The 23636-nt window shown below is 42.3% G+C and overlaps 2 protein-coding genes across 5 annotated transcripts in view; one reads left to right on the top strand and one right to left on the bottom strand.

Annotated features, from left to right (window-relative positions):
• Positions 1-16982, bottom strand: part of COX15 (cytochrome c oxidase assembly factor COX15) — a 64467-nt gene extending 47485 nt beyond the window's left edge. The window contains exons 1-4 of the mRNA XM_086922597.1: positions 16663-16982; positions 8485-8672; positions 7249-7371; positions 3576-3762 (exon numbers count right to left, since the gene is read on the bottom strand). Of these exons, the coding sequence (XP_086778723.1) occupies positions 3576-3762; positions 7249-7371; positions 8485-8672; positions 16663-16743 (579 nt within the window). The 5' untranslated portion in view covers positions 16744-16982. The remainder of the gene's footprint in view (positions 1-3575; positions 3763-7248; positions 7372-8484; positions 8673-16662) is intronic.
• A 35-nt stretch (positions 16983-17017) lies between these two features.
• Positions 17018-23636, top strand: part of CUTC (cutC copper transporter) — a 342323-nt gene continuing 335704 nt past the window's right edge. For 2 of the 4 annotated variants that reach the window (XM_086922596.1, XM_086922590.1), the window contains exon 1: positions 17104-17249. The gene's annotated coding sequence lies outside the window, so the exon portion shown is untranslated. Of the gene's footprint in view, positions 17250-23636 lie in introns of all 4 variants that reach the window. The other 2 variants (XM_086922591.1, XM_086922593.1) reach the window with 2 other exon arrangements.

Genomic DNA, 23636 nt, shown 5'->3' with positions numbered 1-23636 from the left:
TGTTCCTTCACCTAAGAATAGTTTTGCAGGGTTTAGGGCTATTGCTTTTTCTCAACTGTTCTCTGGTCCCCAACAACTGAAAGACCAAATCCTTATGTAATCTTTAGCAAGCAAATGTCCGAGTAGCTACACCCAGACCCCTGGCATTGACTAATCATTTTGTCCTACAATACTTTCAGCAACTAGTATTAGAGGCAAGTATCTTTCCTTAACTAATTTGTATGGCCTTGACAACAACCTAATTTAATAGAATTCTGGCCTTCTTCAGCAAACCATTCTCAATAGTTTGCCTTAATCCCACTGACATTGTGTCTGATCTCACTTTGTTCTATTGTAGGTTCACATCACACTGGCATTGGACAAGCTTGTTCCAGTACATCTGGTTACACTTTGACCAGCTTTCTGATTTTCTTTTTCAGAATAAATGGAAATCACAGTACAGCAGCCATGGATAAATGGCACATATGTCACATATGCCCTGATATACTCACGTTTTAGTATGCCAAGAAAAGAAAACTTGTAACACTAAGAATACCATAGAAAGCCCAACACAAGAATATTATTTTGAAATTGTTAAGGCAACAGCACCCCATACTTATCCCTTAATGCAACACACTGTTACTTTTTAGGCAAAAGCCCCAGAAACTATTTTAGGCTATTGCAGCTACAGAGTCATTATGGAAACATCATCATGCAAATGGGAAATCGGAGCACTCAAACATTTCAGGGAACTTGAAGGTTCCAGTAGATTTTCAGGATAATCTAAGGGCTTCTGTATGCACAGCAATTTTAAGGTTGCAGCTGGCAACCCAATAGTAGCCCAACATATTTGCAACATCAACACTACTTTGCAAAATAGTTGAGTAGGGCTACCAAGGATTTCTAGTTTGATTGTTAATTCTACCTTCACTAGACACCTTGGGTCCTGCATTTTATACTCATATCAAACCTGCCTCACAGAGTAGGTCATTTCTTTCGGTCTTTTATTATGTTTGCAAAGAGGATGATACAAAATATACTGTGGCTTTGAGTATTTTGGACCCCTGCCTGGACTTTGATATAGTAAACAACATTTTTATTGTATACCTTTCAGTGGTTATTATTGGAGGATATGTGCTGGCATTGTGAAACTCTTTCGCGACATCTCAGCAAAAGGGCTGTTGTAATGGCACCTTAGTCAGTGTTCAACACTTCGACTTGTGAGGATCCTTCTATGAAAATTACTAAACAGCTTTGTAGAAAACAAATATGTGGATACCACAATTGCTTGTGATTCTGCCCCTTACAACTACAGCAAACACATAGTCTCCATCCAGTTCTTTGAATGCAATGTACCGATGTTGGCTGTGAAGACAATTATCGTATACTGGCTTGCTTACGAGTATTACGCTAAAGGAGGCATACTCATATCTAACTTAACATATTGTACAACCTCTACTGACTCTAGAATGCAGTGGTACATCTTTGAAGGTGTCTGTAGGACCACAAATAAGAGTTGCTAGGTCTAAGCAACATTTATTGGATGGCAGTTCATCAGAGGACAGTTTACAACATGTTTACAATATCATTTAGCTCCCTGTCCATAATGTGGCAAAATAATGATACGGCAGGCAATCATTTTTTATGTTGGCCCTTGAAATATGGAACACTAATTTTTTATGCTTTACCCTTTAATTTTCTATATGTCCATCAAGCAAAAGAATTTGGGAAATAAACGAAGACCTTTCCTTTTCCAGATAAAATAAAAATATATTTGTAACATTGATACTTCAGCTGCAACTAGCGGTGCAGCTGTAGTATCAAGGTGTTAGAGGTGTTGCTCTGGCCTCAGGATGCTCAACATGTATTTGACAAACTGCATAGCTATATAAGAGAGAACGTGTTCATTTGAGTTGTAGCGGAGTCTGTACACTGCCCAACACAGCATTGTTTAGGGACAAACCGCTTTTTGTTGACAAGGAAATCCTCAGAGAAACATGTATAGATGCGTTGTTTAACAACCACAAAACAATTTAATCAGGTGCATTTATTTTTAACTTAATGATGTGAAAACTAAACAATCTAGTACGAGAAATCAAATGAAAATAGATAATTCAGGCAATCAAAAATTGCACGGACAATCTACACAGGAGATATTAGGGCAACAACAGTTTCTCTACACTAGCAACAATAAAAGAATCTTAGCAAAAGTGACCACTGGAGGGCAGGCAGCAGAGCACCAAGAATATACACCAGGGAAACTCAGAACTACAAAGTTCACAAAGAATGGTGAGAATTGGCAAAGTGAGTTACATAGGCAAGACAAGATGCCCCTCTGTTCATAGTTCTAACATAATAGTATTCACTAGCTGCCTCAAGTTGTTCAATTACATCAATCTTCTTGGAAAAAAATAAGAACGTTTTGTTGGGGGCATTACTGGAGCAAGTATCTACAGCCGGCTCCCCTGGGTTTGGATCTTCTCAGGCTTTCCCAGTACTAACAGTATACCTTTGCTGAGGCTGCTGGAGTAACAAGCATTGCTAAAGCAATGCTGTAGGTCGAGACCTAAACATGGGTCTTTCACAGCCTCTTGCTAGTCCAGAAGATCTACATTCATCAAGAAGACCCACGCATTTATTCTTGCTGACAATGGACTCATTATAAATATATTGGATCCACCTTCAACGTTAGCCTTGTATCAGGACAGAATTTTATTAGCAAGTGGGAGGAATTGGTGATATAGACAACAGGCAGGGCACTCTAGACAGACAGATTTTCTACTCTGAGTATGCAATACTTTTTCCCTCCAAGAACAAACTTAAGATGCAATAAGCCTCCAAAGGGAAGTGCCATCCAAACGGATGTGAGAGCGAGGGTGAGTGTAGAGGTGTACACTGTTGGATTTCATTATAATACAAAACTGTTCTTTTTCTACCATTTTATCAAATTAGATTTCTTTGCATGGGCAAAAATGCTTTGTGCATCAAACCAACAAACAAAGAGCTCCTAACACCAAACTAACATACATTTAAGCATTCTGTTTGGCACCACTGGACATTATGCGTTATTTATCAGTATGAAATAGGTGTGACATGTACTTATTCCCCAACCTTTAAGGATAACCTTTATCATTAGCAAACGTTATCGCCATTACCTCAAATGTCCATTGCAATGTGTAGCCCTCTACATATTACTGGTGTCTAAGAAGAATTGCCACGCTGCTTACAACATCTTAAAATTGTTATATCTTTATAGTGCTTTTCAGTACAAATAAATGTATATTTATATGTATAACACTTTAGATATGTCAAAGATGTGTGACTACGTCAAAAATCATGCTACTAGGTGAAAATGCATCATATGAGGAATTTTTTTTTATGTATATGAAGATCTTATAGAGCACACCCTTTCCTGTTACACCGTCCTGGTGAGTTAATTTAATTGCACATACCCAGTACGACACACTATCATTTCTCCACATTTTTCCAATCCACTCTTTAGTTTGTCATGCACCTCAAGTGTAGAAAATTGCATTTCAAGAGGTTCTTTGACTAAAAGATACACATTCAAGGTTTCACCAAGAAGTATCACTCACCTGGAAGCAGACAAAGCCACAGAGGCCAACAACAGTGGCTTTCATACCACGAGTGAACCAACCCTTTCTCCAGAAGTAGACAGCTGGCAGGATGTACGCCATCCCAACTGCTCGACCCCACATCCGATGAGAGTATTCCATAAACCAGATAAACTTAAACTCAGCGAGTGTCATATCATGGTTCAGGCTAATTGGAAACATAAGAGCATCAATGAGAAACACAGAAGAACGGTGCAAATCACAACTTTGTTAAGTCGTAAATATACACAAAATTCACAATACATTATTACTGAACAATAATCAACAATTGGGTGGAATTTTTCAAATGAATCACAAGCCTGTCTGGATAAAATAATAAGAAATTAAAGAGTTCTAAAATGCATACCGGTGACTGTTTTTCAATGCCAGATGTGAAAAGCAATATGTAATGACAAAGGACTGCATTCATAGAGAAAATGTTTTCCTACGCAGAAGAATACTGCACTAAGTCCACGTTTCAGAAATTAGCCCCATGTTTAAACAAAAATTGTACACTGTGTACTGGATTGTTTGGGAAGTGGAGACATTTGCGTTTTCAGTGCAAAGCCAGCAAACAGCAGAGAAACTGTGCATTCAGCACAAAAAGTGCACTAGTTTTACAGTGAAATAACAAAGTTTTAAAAAGTGTGGTTGAAATGCAAAGTGAATTCATGTATTTCCGTATGATATGGAAATCTGCATTCATAGATCAGTTTTTACGTCGGGCCTACACACACCTATAGCATTCTTGCCAGCTTTATATAGTATAAAAAAAATGCATGGAGAAAAAAAATACATGCATGCTTAGAGAGGCTTTGATACAACTCTCTTTCTCCATTGGTCTGTTCGTCCAGCATTTTTCTTAATCATGTTTTTTCTCTTTACATTATTTCTCTTTTTATTATTTTTAGTCATCCTTGGGTGTATAAACTATATTTACATGTTATAGTAATTGAAAGCCAGCAGTACATTTCTCTTTGTGCCAATAAGAATCATATTTTTTTTGATGTGCATTAAAACGAACAAGCGTTTCTTTAAATGACCTAAGAAGCAGTAACACAATTCTATTGAAAATATTATTATTTTTTTTATTTTTTATTTGCAAGCAGAAAGCCACTGTATTTTTCAGCAACATACATTTCATCTTCCTTTTATTTTTGTAGCACAACTATCAAACCAACTTGCCAAGGCAAGAATATTGGCTATGCCGGTGCTGGTCATAGTGTATACGGCTGTTGACCACAAGCTAAAAATGAGTTACCATAATTCAGAGATAAAATACTGCAATTTAAGATTCATTTGTTGGAAGGCAGGATGTTCTAAAAGAAAACCAGGTGCAATGTGCAAAACAAACAGACAGAAATGAATACATTTTGTAACAATGAAAATTTGAATTCATGTCTGCTTAGAACAGGGGTCTCTATCCTTTTCAGTAATAAGAGCTACTTATGGTAAATGAAGGTCATCCCCATCTTCTAATGTTATCAGTATTGTAATAGTAACCACCTTAAACAAGATTACATTAGGGGTCAACATATGCAAGATGTCTAGCGCTGATCACCTCAGTGCATTAGGCAGTGTTGCTGGCAGTCAAGTTAATAAGCCTTTATCGATTTGGAATGCCTCTACATTCGTAAGACATAACAGTCATAGTAGCAAGGCACTTGGCACCAAGGTATTAATATTGGTAATAAGGCTCCTCAGTGCCAACTGATTTATCACTCAAATAGCAGCTTTAAAAATATTTTGAAAATTATGAGGTTTCAAAATGCACACATTTTTGTCTTGAGTACACACTTTTACATTTTGGTCAACAAACCAAAAGAGCCCAATTTAGTAGGCTGATCTACACACAAGAGAGCTACTTACAGGTGGGTGGAGAGCTACCAGTAGCTTACAAGCTCCTTGTTGGAGAACCCAGGGTTAGAAATTCCGCTGCACGCACCAAGTTTGAAACATACCTGGGCGTTGCTGCATCTGTACAGAGTGCAACAGAATTTGGCAAGGCCACTTGCGTTGCAAAAGTAGAGTCGGAGTTTCAGTTAAAAAATATCTTGGTGAGGAAGGTGCGATTTCAGAATTGCAATCCCAGGCAGACATCAAGGACTGTACAATTGGGGAGGCTGGGCCTGAGTTGGGATAAAAATAACAATAATCCATATTTGTAAAGCACAAACATATCACGCCTTAAGGTTCAAGGCGCTGGGGGTTGTCAGGGAGATTAGTGACCCATTGCCCAGAGTGACATGATGCTGAGCTGCCGCCGGGGATCGAACAGTGAGCCCACACCCCAGAGTCAGCCACTCTGGCTGCTGCGGCACACCTCACCTGTCTTCCTAATCTCAACAAACCACACCTGTCAGGGTTTAATATTAATGCAAGAGTTATATGTTGAGGGTCTGATAAGAGCTTGGAGTTCATTTGGATCATTTGCCTGAGCTGGTGTAGAAATTCTGTTTCTCAGACTACAGGAGTTCTTTGAGCTCACAACTTAAGTGCTTTACTACAGTAGTGTGAGAAACAGCCTGTTTGTATAATAAATTGGACCTTGTTTCAGTATTGTTCAGAGAAGTGCCTAAGTATTTCCTCCACAACGTCACACTGGCTCCTCCTGTTCTAGGCTGCTAACATTTCAGTAACTGTGAAAATATGGATATGGCTCCCAGTTTTTCTGCTCTCCTTGTAAACTGGTGATCTTGATGTCACATATGGTCCCCCAGCAAATTCATAATGAAGATAATCCTAATGACAAGAGGATCATGTGGTTCTTGGCGGTATTTGTTTCGAATTGTGAGGTTAATTGCTCCTGTCGAGCCTGACGGGCAAAAAATCTCATTAGATTTTCACGTTGTGCCATTTTGGGCATCTACTTGTACATGTATTTATATAGTAAATGTACATGTATTTATATAGCGCAAATCACCGACCCGGTATCTAAGCGCTTGCTTAGGGAACCCGTCCTTGTATTCCCCTGTGAGATAACCCCGGTAGGGTATCCACAAGGTGAAAGCCAGGCATCCCACCGCGAGGGGCTGTTGTGGAGATTAAGCAAGCTATTGCCCAGAGTCGCAGAGTGTGAACCCATGAATCAAGTAGGCACCGGAGCGAGAATTGTCGAGTCCATGGACATTTTAGGACTCAAGACCCTGCCGAGCCGGGAATTGAACCCTGGTCCCGGGCTGACCGCTGCTTCCAGGTCTGCCTCCTCTAACCAGTGAGCCACACTTCTCTACTTGTTGACAGATGTGGGGGTTAGAAGTGTTCAAGTCAAGAAAGCTGACATTTTACTATTTTCTTCCCTAGGTTCAAATGCACTTTTTCTGCAGGCCTGTGCATTGGAGGATTAAAACGCTGTTAATTATCACGGTGGTTGGAGGGGAGACGTAAGGAAATGTAATATTGGTTTCCAGGGAGTCAAAAGTATGACTGCTGGCTTCATGTCAAATATAGAGAGGGGAGGCACTGTAAGTTGAAGAAGAATATAAAACTTTAAAAGGTTTGCAGAGGTGGCAGATACACAAACAAAGTTCATCAGTCTCCTTAGGAGAACCTAGTCATCCAGAAACTGGAAAGGCCAGCATAAATGTAAGCAAAACCAACACTGCAATGCTACATGAGCCACTCGATTAGCGACATAACCTGCTGTTATACTTACATCTTAAATTCTGGGAACTGCTGGTATTTTTGGAACTCTGCCTCCCATTCATCTTTTGTAGATGGGGGCTTCATCTCCTTCACAAGGTGCCAGTCCACCATTGACAGACCAGACTCTGTAAGCCTGCATGACAAAACATGGTCTTCAGCACATATAAAATCAAGATGAAGGACATGTGCACATGCTACTCACTAAATGGTCCATAATACCTGGCACAGATACAAATGTAATAAGCTCAGTACATCTATAAGATCTCTAGTTCTTTCAGGGTTATTGCAGTGGTATGATGCCCATTTTTAGGGTATTCTTTCCTGAATTGGATCAATGGCTCTTCATAAGAGCAACACAAAATCAAGACAGTAGTGCTCAAAACCTCATATGGATCTGTGCATAATGGCTCCTTAGGAAAAAAAGAACACAAAATGTGTTTTTTCAAAACGTTAGAGCACCTGCAATATAAACTCCTATGGACAATCATGTAGGACAAAGCCAGTTTTCAATACATTTTGGATGCATGCCACATATGGTGCTAAAGACAAGGGGTTTCCACACCAGTAGGTTACAACCACAGGAAGGAAGTCAGCAGAAGGATGAGTTGAGAAAAGAGACAAGTAGGCGTCACTTGGTAAGGTCAAATCCATTAACTATATCCAAAGTAGCGTGAACACAGATTACTGAAGAAATAGGGTCACATCAATAAAAAGTTTTCAAACTCAGGTAAACAGTGAGATAACAGTAGATTGAGGCGTGTGTGTGTTTCTTAACTAACCACAGATAAGTGTATGACCAGTCCCTTGAATGAAGTGATGGAAGCAAAAGTAAAGAATTGCAACTACATTTAAATAAAAGACGCTCAATTGTGGGGTTTTTCATTCATTTGATCTACAAAATAGTCAGACGCAAAACTGCGTGCAGGAGAAAAAAGTTTCAGCGAGCACCAGTAATGGTGCCATGGCACATCAACCCACAGGAATAATATTGAAGCAATTACAAATATCAAAATCTGATTAACGTATCATGAATCAAGCTACCCATGCTCGATTCCTGATAAATTTTACAAAAAATGGCAGGGGGTATGCTAATGCATACCAACGTGTGCAGAACATTCTTTGAATAGTTTTGTCTGTAATATTACTAAATTCGAAAACAGAACATGATTACGTTAAATTCTACAGGCACCACCGACCAGCACAATTTGTATTAGGGATTATGACTCTGGGAAGCACGACATCTTACCTTGTCACCCCTCCAAGGATAACAGCTCCGGCCACCATGCCACTGCAGACCAAAAGCCATCGTCCAACAATTCTGTTTGTTGCAGCATTGGGGACGTGTATCGTAGCAGTGGTAGGAGGAATGATAGTTTCCACTATTGTACTGCTTTTTCCTCTACTTTGAAAAAAGTTCCTCCATGGTGTACTTTTCTATGGATAAAACAACATGCATTAGACCGCATTTTAAAACAACATTCAGTAATGAATATGGGTCATAAGGCACCTATTCATTTGCATCTCCAAAATTGGAAATAGATATTGCAACCACTGTCACTCCTCATTAAATTCCTCCATCTATAAACCTTCTTGTTAAGGCAGTTGGCTTTTATGCCTCCCAGTATTGTGTTCCGTTCAGCAGACAATGTAGTACATCAACTGTTGTAAATCACATCTCTTATCACAACCACTACTTACAATCGCGGTCTCTGCAGGCTAAAACTCATGTGAGGGGTCCTGGTTAAATTTACACCCCCTTGGCATTTTAACTCATCTCACCCGACTTCAATGGGATTGTACACAGATTCAGTAACCCCCAATATTTTTTTACATCATAAACGTCCATTCTCCAATGTGATTATCAACCCCAAGATAAACAGCGTTCTATTTCTTCTACTTAGGGAAGAAAGTGGTTAGCCCTTAAAATAGATTTTAAAAGGTAAACAAAACAAATAAAATCATATAGGCAGCGCAATCCAAGCACCCAGAGAGATGTGTCTGCCCAGTGCACCAGTAGCACCTGTAATAGAGGCGGGTTGTCTTTTTTTTTTTTTAATATAAATATGCCAGCAGATATTCCTGCAGATCCTGTAGGACCTGTAACCTGGAGGTGACCAAACACATGCAAAGATGGTGCTGAAATAAGACCCTGCAGACTGTGATGAGACTTCAGGTTTACCACAGAATGGCCCAGGTGCCTGGAATGACAGTTTTATCCCACTCAGCTGTTGCACTAGCTAATCTAATAATTAATCATGCACTATATCTGACTATCAGAATAACGCATCTCCCGGGGAAGGTTTTGGCATAACATAAAAGTAAGGATGGTGTTTACAATGTCGCACGGAATCACTTCTGCCCGACACCGACTCGGTCATGGGTCCCGACAGATCCATTAGTATGCAATTTAACAGTGTTCGGTCGCTTTCCTATATTTCACTATGGGAGCATGCATTAATGCATGCTCCCATAGTAAATTGGGAGGTGTAGTTCATCCACCTCAAGGTGCCTGCTACAAGGTGCAGGGATCAACAGGGGGGCCCCTTCGGCCTCCAACCGGCGGCTGTGCACCAGAGAGGGCCCTGCTGGGGGCCCCCTAACACAATTTGCAACATAGTTTCCATATCGGACAGACCGGCAAGGAAACCATGTCGGAAACCCTCATGGTTCTCTCAAGAGCGGATAGAGCTTCCGACTGGCGGACGGGCTCGCTGAGGCAGTAAGATGTCAGGCGGAATGACTGGTCAGTTTCCTTTCCGACCGCCTCCATTGTAATGAGGCAGTTGGAAAGGAAACAGAGAGGCCCATTACAATGTGGCCGTAAAGGTTCCAACCGTTTTTCGAACCGCATCGTAATCGGCCTCAAGGTGGTTAAAAGTAATCTTTATACACATTTAATGATATGCAACTCTAAAATGTTCACACTGTTTTGATGGACTGAAATCACCGCAGATAATTCATAAGGTTTTCACATGGTATATTAACCACTGTTATTTTCAAATTTGTAAAAACATTAAAAGGGGAGTATAAAAGACGGACACGTTCACAATTTCATTCTTCAAACATTGAAAAAAGACATTCTCAGTTGTGTGCACCTACGCCTTTGATCACATTTTGTTCCAAATAGTCTGATAGTATTTTATGCATTACGGGTGCATGTTCTCGAAAATCAGAATAAATTACTGTGAAATCAACTGCAGCAATGCAGGCACATTGTAAGCCCACTTTACTAACTCAAGCCATAGAATGATTGGGGAGTGTAAACCTTTGTACTGTGTGCTTACTTGTTATTTTCCAGCGGTGTATAACATGATAAAATAGCTTGGAGGTTACTGCTATAGAGCTGCGCTCATAACTAGAGCACCACAAGTATGAATCATTAAGTTTTGAAGGTTGTGTTTTGGAGTCAAGGGAACACCCAGCAGCACAGAAGCCTGTAATAAAGCAATCTTAAGGGTATAAACAAGGTTTGCAAAAATATAAAGCAACTTCCTCTGAACATACGCGTAAACATGACACATTAGTAAGAAGAGTCCTTGCACTTGAAAAACAAGAGCTACTTATGGACAAGATGGTTGATGGCATAAATTTGACGTGAAAAAACAATCTAACCATACATGGCATCAGAGCGACATTGTGGTGATAAACTTGCTCTAAAAGAAATCCTACATATCACAGCTGAATCTAAGCTGGTTCCAGACAAGACTCCCTTTAATAGATTAGCAAAGGCCAGGAATCCCATCTTTAGATGGGGTTCTGAAAAGGGATGGGAACAAAGACTGCTCAGCCACTGTATTAGATGATCTTGGATGTAGCAGGGCCAAGGGTCATCCCATAGCCGTAATCCTTGAACGTTTTTCTGGGGGCTTTTGATCCCATGGACCACGAAATCGTCATGCAATAGATTTTGGCGATTGGACTACAATGGGATACCCTATGGTGGTTTGCCTCTTTTCTGCCAGAGTGTTGGTTTCCAATCGTAGAACCGTCTTCGTTTCCAGTCAGAAGCTAACTTGTTCGTCTGTTTTGTCCAGGAGGGACCATTTCTTTCCATAATACTTTATCATATTAATGTACGTCCCCTGGCATGCATGATAAGTCCTTATATGATGGGTGCACTCGCCTATCTGATCTTGCATTTCGATCGTCCCTCTGGAGATCTGCAGTCAACCTTCTAGGAATCTCTACTGGTCCTATTGGCCTGCATTAGTGCTCATTTTGTACATTTCAACACCAGTAGCAAGAAGGCAGAAACAACTGAGGTGGCCATCCCTGGAAACCATGTTTCTGGCATGCTCAGAGAGGTGCTGCACCTCGACCAGTGGTTAAAGACAAAAGTCTGTTTCTACTTCGATAAGCATCTATTCAATGGACCCCAAAAAAATAATGTGGTTGTGTCCTGCTAACAACTAAGGAGGGTCTTGAAGATTGTTCAAATTTTTCTCTATCAACTTTGGGTCCCACTACATCAAGCTTCTCCATCAAGTAGCTCGGGTGGTACTGGTAGCTCTCCAGCTACCTATAAGTAGCTCTCCTGTGTGAAGTCCAGCTTGCTAAATCGGAAGATTGTGCTTGGCTGAATTAATATATGTATACTAAAATTGAACAGTGTGTATACAAGATGAAAATGTGTATTTCCAAAATATATTCAAAGCGGATACTTGAATGATAAATCAAATGGAATTGGGGACATTTATTTCCTTGGTGCCAGGAGTATCTCAGCTATGGCTGTTTTGTAATACCCTTATAAAGGCATTCCAAATTGAGAAATACTTTACCATACAGAGGCAACCCAGCCTGGTGCACAAATGTGACCACTGCTGCCAAGCCTGCATACAATGGCCAATAATGTAATCTTTTGTGACGTGGTCCTAATTACAAAAGTCAAGTAGCATCTCCTATTGAGGAGATGTCCCCCTGTGCATAGCTGTTCACCCCACGTCGTGGGTGATGGTTAAATCTCAAAGTAATCTGAGGAGTGAAACCAATTGAAGTTTGACGTTTTATTCAAATCAAGTGCATGAGTTAGAACCTCTTCAAATTAATTTTAGTAAGGTGAAACAATCCATTTGAATGTAAACAATGGATTGTTTCACCTTACTAAAACTTCATTTGAAGCGGTTCTAACTCATGTGTTTCACTCATCAGATTACTTTAAGATTTAACCATAACCCACGACGTGGGGTGAACAGCTGTGCACAGGGAGACATCTCCTGAATAGGAGATGCTACTTGACTTTTGTTACATTTTCACACTTTTTAGGATAAGAAAGAGAATCCCCAGGAGCACTCTATATAGGCATTAACTTTTGAGCAATCTGGCAGTGCGTATCGACCTATTGTGGTCCTAATTACAACATATACAATTATAGATGGGTAACAGTGAATTATGGGGATGTTTTTCACCGAGGGGTTCTGAGTGATGTCAAACAGACGAGAGTGGAGCTGAAGTTGTCTATGATGTCGCTCAGAACACAGAGGTGAAAAACGTCCCCGTAATTCACTGTGTACCCACCTATAATTTTATGTTATGTATGGTACCTAAAATGTTCTGCCCTTTCCTTCAACCTGCACAGGGGCAGAGGATAATAGGAGTGTTATTGTTGTAATGTCAAACTCTTTTACATATTGTTTTACAAATTATTAGCATAACAGTTATCCCAGCCATATCGTTTTCAATGTATGAGCATACTAGTATATTCCAGCCGTATCCCCCCCTTTCCCCTCAATTGGTGTATTCCCACAGTTTGTAGTACAGACTGCATCAGAATGTTGAGGTCGTTGAAGTTCTACTATATCAAGCAGATGACAGATTCTGAGGTGATGGAAAGAGGAGACGCACATTAAAGACCTGTCACAAGCCCTCATCACCAGTCGACTGACAACGTCAATGCCCTCTACGTAGGAATTGCTGCACACCTTATACAGAGACTTCAGACCATACAAAATGCCGCAGCCAGACTCATCCTTGGCCTTCCCCGAAAAACCCACATCACACCCCACCTTAGGAACCTCTACTGGCTCCCCGTACAGAAGAGATGCCAATTCAAGCTGCTGATCCACGCACACAAGGCTCTACACAATCAAGGACCTGCCTACATTAACCACCGCCTGAACTTCCCCCAACCATCGACAAAACTATGTTCTGCCTTGCTTTCACTTGCCCATACTCCCCATATCTACTGAAGCAGAAGTGGTGGACACTCCTTCTCCTAGATGGCATCAAAATCCTGGAACAGCCTCCTCATAAACCTCCGGACCATCACCTCACTTCCAGCATTCTGAATGGCCATCAAGACCTGGCTGTCCTAATAAGATGGATATCCTATCAGGTAATCAGCTGTGCTATATAATTCCTGATTGACCGGTTTTCACCATTTCAACAGCTACCCATAACATGCCCTCTCCTCCCTGACGCAAATGTGAAGAAAAAAAATGTGTTGAATGCTGTATTGATTGGTAATAGTTACTTCTCAGGAGGGAGTGTAGTCTTGCGCCTAATGGGCTACTTATGAGTTGCACTGGCAGGGTGGTAAATCTGCATGGGAAACAGCACAACAGTGCACTAAAACTGGGACAGTTAAATGCAGCTTCGAGTAAATCTCATGGAATGGTGTAATATTGGTAGGAATGTTATGCATCGCGCGATGCTTTAGAAATGCACTATGTGTTCTTTTGAAATGTGGCTCGCGCATGGATTGTCCACTAGATAGAGGTTCGAATGGTTATTGTCAGTTGCTGTTCGTACACCTAGCTGGGAAGGCGCTCGGTGTGTTGGGTGGAGTTTGGATCTTAAATAAACTCTTCAAACAAGATACGGCTATCTTGCAACTTCATTTCATTTGGCGACGAGCGGAATTATATCAGAGATCAATTTGTCTTTAACTGCGCATCTCGTAAGATCAAGGAAAGAATTTTGGGATGCAAAAATCCATCTTTGTCCAAAGTGATTGAGTTAGCCGTGAGTATTGAGCGTTCAGCTATTTCTAGCAAAGCTATTCAAGAATACTCAAAATCCGGGGTCAATCTTATAACTTCTTCTGATGTTGAACAAGATAATTCAGTATTTACTGTGAATGTTAAGAGTAAAAATTTCAAATTTATCCAAAAGAAACAAAACCTTTTTCTGTTATAGGTGAGGATCAAAAAAATCATATTGGGAATTTTCCTGGTTGTCCCGCTATTAACAAACGCTGTGTCATTTGTAAGAAAATTGGGCATTTCCAGGGAGTGTGCAGGAATGCAAAGAAACCTCTAAATGTAAACTGTATTGAAACGGATATAGATTCATGTAGTAATTCTCTTAGTAACGTAATTATTACCCTAGGTGTGGAGGTGATACAAATTCTATAAAAAGGTCCTTTGTGTTCTGCTGTAATTGATAATGTGCCTCTTCAGGTTATGGCGGACTCTGGTTCACCTACTACGATTTTAGGAGACGCCACTTTCAATGAGTTATGGAATGATCGAGTAAAATTACTACAATCTGATGTTAATCCAAAAGCCTTTGGAAAGAAAGACATAAATATGATTGGTTATTTTTCTGGAGTAGTACAGTGTCTAGGTAGAGAAACTGAAACACAAATGTATGAAGCAGAAAAAGGGAAAAATATAATCGGATGGAAACATTTAGCATGTATGGGTCTATATATCAGGCGATGAGAATCCAATTAAAGTAGGGGAATTGGCTGTATGTAATATTGAATGTACTGTACCAGTGATAGATGCTAACACATTGAAGAAAATAATCATAGAGTTCAAGCCTGTGTTTAGTGAATGAGTTGGTCTTGCTAAAGGCATTGAACACCACATTAGATTAGCACCTGGGGCTCAACCTGTAGCACATAAAGTGCGTTCCGTCCCACTGATTGTGAGAGATGAGTTGAAACTTACATTACAAAGTGTGATCAAGGCATTATTAAGGCTGCAGATTCATCACAAGGGGTGGCACCCATTGTTGTCGCTGGCAAAATGACTGGCGAGATCAGGCTTTGTGCGGACTTAGGCACACTTAATTGTGGATTGCTACTCACCGACTATAATCCACTAATTATTGGCAAATCTGGGGGGAGCTAAATGGTTCTCATTGATAGACTGGAGATCAGCTTATCACCAAGTTGCATTGACAACAGATTCCCAAGAGTTGGCTACGTTTGTGACACCTTTCAGGGCATACAAATTTCTACGCCTTCCATTTGGCTTTGTATCAGCCGGTAGTGTGTTCCAGAAGCTGATGGGACACGCTAGTCCATGGTATCAAAGGTGTCCAAGTGTATTTGGATGACATTTTCATATATGCCAAATCGTTTGAAAAACACAATGACATACTAAAACGAGTACTTTCTATTTTGAGGTCTAAAGAAATGACAGTAAGATCCGACAAATGTAAGTTCGCTGTTCGAGAGTTGGAATATTTTGGACACACGGCATCAAAGCGTGGGATTAAGCCAAAATTTTCCGTAAGAAATTATCCTGTGGGACCGGATTTACCAATTATAAAATGACAAGGAATCCTCATATCACAGAAGCTTAACATATACATTTACCACTTGCTCTGTGCAGACGATAAATGCATGCTGCAGTCTCTGAGTGTGGCTTGGGGAAGGGAAGCTAAGTTGTGGAGGAGGTTGTAGACCCCCTCTCATCCTCCCTCCTGTCTGGAAGGTAAAAAAAACAGAGAAAGAGGCTGTAAAGATGAACAACGTAACAGAGGCGTGGATGTCAAAGTCTGGTGTGATTTTTCCGGGTGGTAAATTCGAGAGGTCAGTGTTCCAACTTCTGGGAAAGCCCAGGTCCACGAACAAAGCCCACTCAGAATCAGGAGAGCAGAATTCTATATGGTAATTTTGCTCCACCTGACTCATTCTCAGGACCTAAGTAGCAGGTTTTAAAACTAGCAAACATTGTTTGGAATCCACGTTTCTCTAGAAGTCCAATCTGTGCATGAATTGAGTAGTATCACTTTATTCCCCTGCATTTCCATGCCCAAATTACTTTACAGTGGTTACCGCAAAACAGCCATTTATTCTGTGGTCACATGAGGATCGCAACAAGCAGAAGGTGTCTTATTATCCCCCTCACAGTGACCTTCTTAACTTCCCATATTGTCAATCGGTGGCGTTGTTCAGCCAATGACAATGCTGCAGCAGCGTCTTTCATTTCAATGACTTGTGAAGGTTACAACTGTTTAATCAATACATTTGAAAAGTGCGGTAAAATATAACGTATTGCCCCATGTTGATTCGCGTTCATGAATGACTCCGACCTTGACATTAGTTTATAAATTAGAGATGTATTTGGAAAGGGGCCGTCGCAAGCCTATACTAAAGCTTTAATTAGTATCACATGTTACACATTTTCTCAAAAATATTGCAAAGTACGAATAGCTAAAGAATAACCGAAACATACAGAATGTCACGAGTTACCTGTGCTCCTGTGCGTGTGAACTGCGACACCTGGAGCCGGCCGTGAGTCACAATGGACCTGAGAGAGAGCAGCAACATCATGACAGGTAAACTCTCCTATAGCATAATGGCAACCCGAACACGTCCCCAATTTCCAATATCCCGGCACAGGCTTTTAAGAAAATCGATCACTTCTTCCTTGCCTTGATTCTATCCTACTTCCATAACGGAATGCAACGAGGATAGTTATGAAAGCTAGGCTGGGCTGATTGACAGGCAAGAAAAGCTACAAGCAAGGGCTTCCTTAGGAGCTGTCCGATTGGTTAACACAGATCCAAATTAGAACGTCCCCCGGAAAAACTAGTGGACCGCCTGGAAAGACTGCCCGTCCCGACCCGGAAGTGAGCTCCAGCCACATGTAGGCCGGTACTCTTGCCTGGGTGCGTGTCTACTGCCATCTGCGCTGCAGTGTGGTGTGTACGAAGTGATTAGCAAAGACTGTTAAGCGCGAGGAACTCCTTCTGGAGAGAAACCGTAGACGCTTTGAGGCTCGACCCAACAGTGTCCCGGCAGTGGCCTGTAAGGAGCCAGGAGAGGGCATGGGTCAGGTTAGTTAGAGTCCCATGTTGTCAAGCAGAGGGCCACACCGAGGGCATTGTAGCTTTTGGGCGGGCGGAAGTGGATGTGTGTTGAGGGAGTGTGGCTAGCTTGGGGGTAGCAAAGCTGGACCTCTGCAACAGCCTGAACTTTCAGAAGCTGACACGGCGTTGATGTCTAGTCTGTGTCTGACTTGGGGCCCAGATGAAGTGGAGTCTGTGAGTTGCCTCGATGCGAACTGCGTATGTTTGTGTTGGTGGGGAAGGGCGTTATGGGCGGGGATGGAGGACTGGTGGGGGAGGGTTAGTAGTGTGTCAAGTGGGGTCGGGGCACCCTAGGAATGGGAAACACCAGGAACCTTTTCAACAGCCTCTGAGCAGCCGTACACACCAGAGTAGAGAATTGTCGAAGTCAGTGGTTCCCAAACTTTTCACTCCTGAGGACCCCCATTAAGTCACTACTGGAATCCGGGGACCCCCAAGCAATTTGCATGATTTAAATCTCAAACATTAAAAATGTAATTCGAAGGGAAAAAACATACACGTGTGCACATCAAACAAAGACTAGACTTAAATTACTAAAGATTTTAGTATTTTTATATTAAAAATATTTGCAAGAATTGACAAATCCTAATGGGAAGGTTGGTGCTGTATCTCGCAACAAACTTTTCATTGTTTGGTTTTATTTCGCAGCCTGAGTCTCCTGCTCCTGCCAAGGCTGGACTGGAAACCTAAAGCAGCTCTGACAAATGTTGTTAGACCAGACCCCGTACAGTGCACACCAAGTGCAGCGAGTGAGCCTGACCACTACAAAGAGGGTTTTGGGGAGCTCACCCCCAAGAAAAGTTTGGGGGAAATGGTGCATTTTACAACACATTTGTCATTATATATTAAATTGTATTAGCTTTTAAAGCATAGTAAAAAAATGACCTTACTATGCACCAGGATTTCATCAATCTTCAGGGATTGACAATCCTCAAAGATTCCCTCACTACCACCCTCCAACAGTGCCTCTCACCTCTCCATAGCCCCACTGTAACATGTATTTAATTTGTTTTATATTACCTCTCGAACCACTGTAGGGTTTCAAAGCACTTTACATCACAAACATAGAGAGACAATGTATCATATGTTTGTAAATCAGTGAACAGAAAATGTTACATAAGGCAAAGGGGACTACAAGGTGTAGGATTCACATGTTATCCATACTGGTAGGATTTTTTTAAGAGTGCTTGGTCTAGAGAAGCACAATCTCAGGATTCAGAACATAACACAGGGGTTAGCATTGACTTTAATAATAAGGATTTATTTCTACCCAAACAGACCTTTTTAGCAGCATCGGGATAATGAAAGACTGGGATTAAGCATAATTTACTAACTTGTACCATGCAGTTTGCATGCAGCTCTTTGATGGCAGTTCATAGCTCACTGTGCTAGACTATGATTGGAACTTGTGAACTGCACAATAACAAAAGAATATTTGTGGCAAAAGCAGGAACCCCCTGAGCAATGTACAAAACAAAATACAGTTAAAAAAAATGTGTGGCAGACATTCTTTCAAGCAGGCATATTAACCACCAGCGCATCCTAAGATGAGTCAAAGCTGCCACTGGACAAAACCTCCATCTCTCTACAGCAGGTACATTAATCACATGAGTTATCTGGACACTTTTATTGCTGCCCAAAAACTGCTGATTATACAAGGAACTTGGCAGTGCTTTTAAAACTGCTGCCTGCGGACCCTCTAGGAATGTGTCACAGACCCCTGGGGATCCACGGACCCCAGTTTGGGAACCACTGGTTTAAGTCATTGTTAAGAGTGGTAAGCAGGACTGGGTCTCGCCACAGGAGCCATGCCGCAACCTTTTAGCTGGTAAGAGGTTGTGGAGTGACGGTGCCAAGTGTGTTACCTAATCAACCCGTTGGGTCTAGATTGGATTGTTGGGGGGGAATTATGCTGGAGAATTCGAATGTTGGTTTCTGATTTACAAAACGGTAGTTGTTGCTTCCCAGCCACTCTACCAGTCGAGTTGTACCATGCTTAATAAAATATAGAATATACTACTTACCTAAACTATCCAGAGCATCTTTACACAGCCCCTTTATGTCACTTTACGGGCAAAGTGCAGAAGAGGCCTGGTGGAACCTCAGATACATTTATTATTTATTTAAGCAGAAGCAATACAATACAATAAGAAAGAAACCGGAACACTAACATTCGCTAACCAATTTAGAAGGAGCATCTATGTCTGAACCAAAATAAAAAACACACTCCCCAACATCTGCAACATACATTAAAAGAATACAATTGGAAAGAAAAAAACATGCTGCTGTAAACATGGCAGGTGTATGCTTGCAAGAACAAACATGTGCATCTTGCTGAGGTATTGTCCATAGTCTATAGTTTTGAGGTTCCCGCGTGGCTGCCATGTTTAGAACCAACTTGTTGGCCATCTTGGAATGATAAAACATTGTACACTACGGATAACAGCATTTCATAACAGCTGTTGGTTTAGAGGATGTGGCTTTTTGAAATGTGGTGCAGCAGGTAAAATTAGGTGCAAGCAAATGTCCCATAAGCATTGCCTAGAGAGCTGTAATCCTCTCAATAAAAATGTTTCTAAAAAAAGGAGAAGCAAACAAATTAAATGAAAGGAACACTATGAAATGAGAAAACTGAAAGCAAAACAACTGGCCAACTAGCCCTGACATTGAAGCATGCTCATTTTCAGGTGAATTAGCACGTCAGCAGAAACTGCTTTCATTCACAAGATAGACAGTGATTGATGTGGAGTGAACCATTACCCCATGCACTACACTATCATGGGTGGAAGCAGAGTGTAAATGACATTCAGACAGCTCAGTGGCAGAAGAAGATTGACCAAAAAGCTCCCTAAGTAGCTATATGAATATATATTTATATGTTTTATTACAAGATCCTGGCTGACAGCTAAGCCTATCGGTCCTTCCGAAGAGATGCTAGCAAGAATTATTACAGTGGAAATCTTTGTCCTTTACGGTTTGTCAAAGGGGGCTAACCAACACCAAAATCCTTCCCTACATAGGTAACCTGTAAAATTTCATGTAACAAAATACTTATCTGTATGTTTTAAATACAGAATAATAATCCTCTCTTACAAGTCAATTGACTTTAACCTATGCGTTCCACAATCAATATCTAAGGTCCACTGACTTTATTAGACCTTTTCATAGTAATCGGGCTTATCATTTTCTTTTTAGGTCGAGCTGTTTATAGCTCTGAACTATCGCAGGGGAAAAACACTCTTGAACAAGCGGATTCCTCCCAATGCATGTTGTCTATTGAAGCGTGAAGCTTCGCCAGGCGCGCGCTTGGCCTCACTCACACCCCCTCACCCGACTTGAAAGGAAGCCTCGCACACCAACATTTGTCTCTACGAGTTTTCTTTTGATGTTCTGTCAGGTTGGATGTGAGGTTGAATCTCGCTTCTTACAGAGGTTCAGATTAGGAGTGTGTCAAAGGTTCCTCGAGTGTGTCAAAGTTTCCTCAAAAAGTTTCTTTGAAATATCAGTTGGATTTTTGTATTCGGTTTCTTTTGTTCGAAAGCCCATTTAGCACACGCTTTGATCGCGCTCAGGAGCTTTCTCATCGCGCGCTCGGCCTCACTTCCCCTCCCACCCTTCCGACTTCAGGCATTTAAGCATGAAGCTTCCCCAGCGCGCGGGCAGCTTTAATTACCACAACATTCCTTTCCTCCCTCGTGTTTCTTGTTATTCTTTCATTGAGAGTAAAACGGAGCATTGCATGGAATCGCATTAGTACAAGTTTTCTTTTGATGTTCTGTCAGGTTGGATGTGAGGTTGAATCTCGCTTCTTACAGAGGTTCAGATTAGGAGTGTGTCAAAGTTTCCCCAAAACGTTTCTTTGAAATATCAGTTTGATTTTTGTATTAGGTTTCTTTTGTTCTAAAGTCCATTTAGCACACGCTTTGATCGCGCTCGAGAGCAGCTCTGCTTCCTTGACTCAGGTTTTATTGCTTCAGAGGCTGAAGTGTTCCTTTCTGTTCCGTGTTAATTGGATAATAATTCTATTAGTTGAGACGCAGACTAACAAACTGGATGAAAACGCACTTTCTCAGAGAACAATTAATTGTCCGTCTGTTGTCAACAACTCCTCCAGGGAACAAAGCTGCTCACCATATGTTGTCGACGTAACAACAAGCAATGCGAAACGAAATTCGAGAAAAGAGCAGTTTCAGCTTGAAGGATTTGCTGAGACGGAGCATGCTTTTCTGTCGTGTGTGTTGAAACGTGGAGGGGAAGCATAGATCGGATTGAGACACCGTGTTTTTGGGAAATGTTGTATTTATTCTATTTAGTATTTAACCAGATCCTTGAACCCAAATTGGTACTTTTGTCTGTTCAATGCCAGGGCTGCTTTACAATACTTTGTTAGATAAATGTTTTCGAGAGACATTTGAGAACACGATGCAAAGCCATTGTTTTAAGTATATAAAAACATTCTCTCAGTTAAAGTGTTGCACGTGACATCGGGCAGAATGCAAACTGTCTTGGTGGGTTGTGGGACCCACGATAGGCAAGGACATATTATTTTTTGCAGATTTATATAGCGGGAACGCGACACAAAGGTATTGGAGTGGTTAACATGAGCACTAGTTACGTTACACAAGTACACATTCATCTTTATAGGTCTCGTTGACACTCACTCTCTCACACTCTCTCTCTCACACTCTCTCTCTCACACTCTCTCTCTCACACTCTCTCTCTCTCACACTCTCTCTCTCTCTCACACTCTCTCTCTCTCTCACACTCTCTCTCACTCTCTCACACACACTCTCTCTCACACACTCTCTCTCACACTCTCTCTCACACTCTCTCTCACACACTCTCTCACACTCTCACACTCTCTCTCACACTCTGTTGGACTTGGCCCTTCTGGCAGGTTCGCCCCTGGAGTTTTGGTCATTATATGTAACCTGGGGATGGTGATTCCCCCTCTGAGTGCGTGTGAAGAGAGAGACCTGCCCTTCCATAGGAATGCATGGGGAATGTATGCGTCCCTGGTAGTTCCCGATGCGTAGGGTGTGCAGGGTCAAGTCTGGTATGTATGAACTCGTGAAATTGAATGCTGCACAACGGTATATGCGGCATGAGTGTGTCTAGTGTAGAAGTCCCACTTTTAGAAGTTGGCATATTTGTGGCTGGTGAGCCTGGCTCACAGAATCTGGGAGGGTCTGCCCCGGTGGTGAATGGAGGGTTTAGCATGCTGATGTGAGGGGAGGAGTGAGCCTGGGTCTGCTTGTGGATTGACTGTCGGGTTTGAGTGTCCTGAATGAGGCTGGGTTTTCCCCACACAATGCTGGCTCCACCCCCTGGGGTACGTCTGATGTCCCTAGCCTGGCCAGTGAAAAGAATCCCCCATAACCAGTTCCAGCTGGTTCTCTCCCTGCCTGCCCCTTTAGACAAAGGATGTTGTGTATAAAAAGGGTGCTGTGTAACTCTGACAATGTTCTTGTTCTCAACTTGAATCTACCAGGAGCTGCTGCTGCTTGGGCTCAGGGTTGGCTTGCCTCCCTGGGCCCTGCCCTACTCCTGGACATCCGCTGGCCTTTCCCTGCTAGGAGCTGCTATGCTCCACCTAAGTTCCTGGACTCTTTCTGGACTTTGCTGTTTGTTCTGACCTGTAGCGCTTGGAAGCGCTCCATTCTGCTTATAGCGCTGGGAGCGCTGCATTCCTGCTTCCTGCGATGGGAGCCCTGGTTCTTGCCGGCTAGCGCTTGGGAGCGCTTCATCTCAGACCTAGCGCTTGGGTAGCGCTTTATTTTCCCTCTCGCGGCTGCCCACGCCGCTGCTTGCCGATCGTAAATCCCCTGTCAGGTGCCTACCCTGCAGGGGGACTCTGCTCTGTCCCCATCAAATGGCCGCCTTGACTTATGGACCCCCTTTTTAATGAACCGGTGCCCACCCGGCATTGCCTGAGATCATCACCGCCACAGCCCGGAGTTAGCCTGTGAGGCGCTGCACCCGCCTTCCTATCCTGGGCCGCGCTGCCATTGGCGGCCCCGGAGAGAGCATTGTCGCACGCTCATTGGCCCGGGCCACCGGGACTCCTGTGACGTCATCGCTGGGCAGCGCAGGGATTGGCCCGACCCTGAGGGCTTCTCCACGCGCACCCGGAAGCCCTGGGAGCTCTACCGCCTGGCCGGGGAACCCGGCCCTGCCTGCCGAGAGACGAGTGCTGTCTTCAGCAAGGCTCCCCCCGAGGAGAGAGCCCCACCACCGTCATGCCGAGGAGCCCAGCCGAAAGGAGCTGATGCCACGATGAGCCGCCGCCTCTTACAGCCGGTGAGTGCGGGCGGGCTACGGGTCGCTCCTCTGCCAGGGGAGGGCCGTGTGCCA

This window comes from Lissotriton vulgaris, chromosome 5 (genome assembly GCF_964263255.1).
Source record: "Lissotriton vulgaris chromosome 5, aLisVul1.2, whole genome shotgun sequence".
In the NCBI taxonomy this organism is placed as follows: domain Eukaryota; kingdom Metazoa; phylum Chordata; class Amphibia; order Caudata; family Salamandridae; genus Lissotriton; species Lissotriton vulgaris.
The sequence above is the reverse complement of the archived record's forward strand: the minus strand, read 5'-3'. Positions and strand labels throughout refer to the sequence as shown.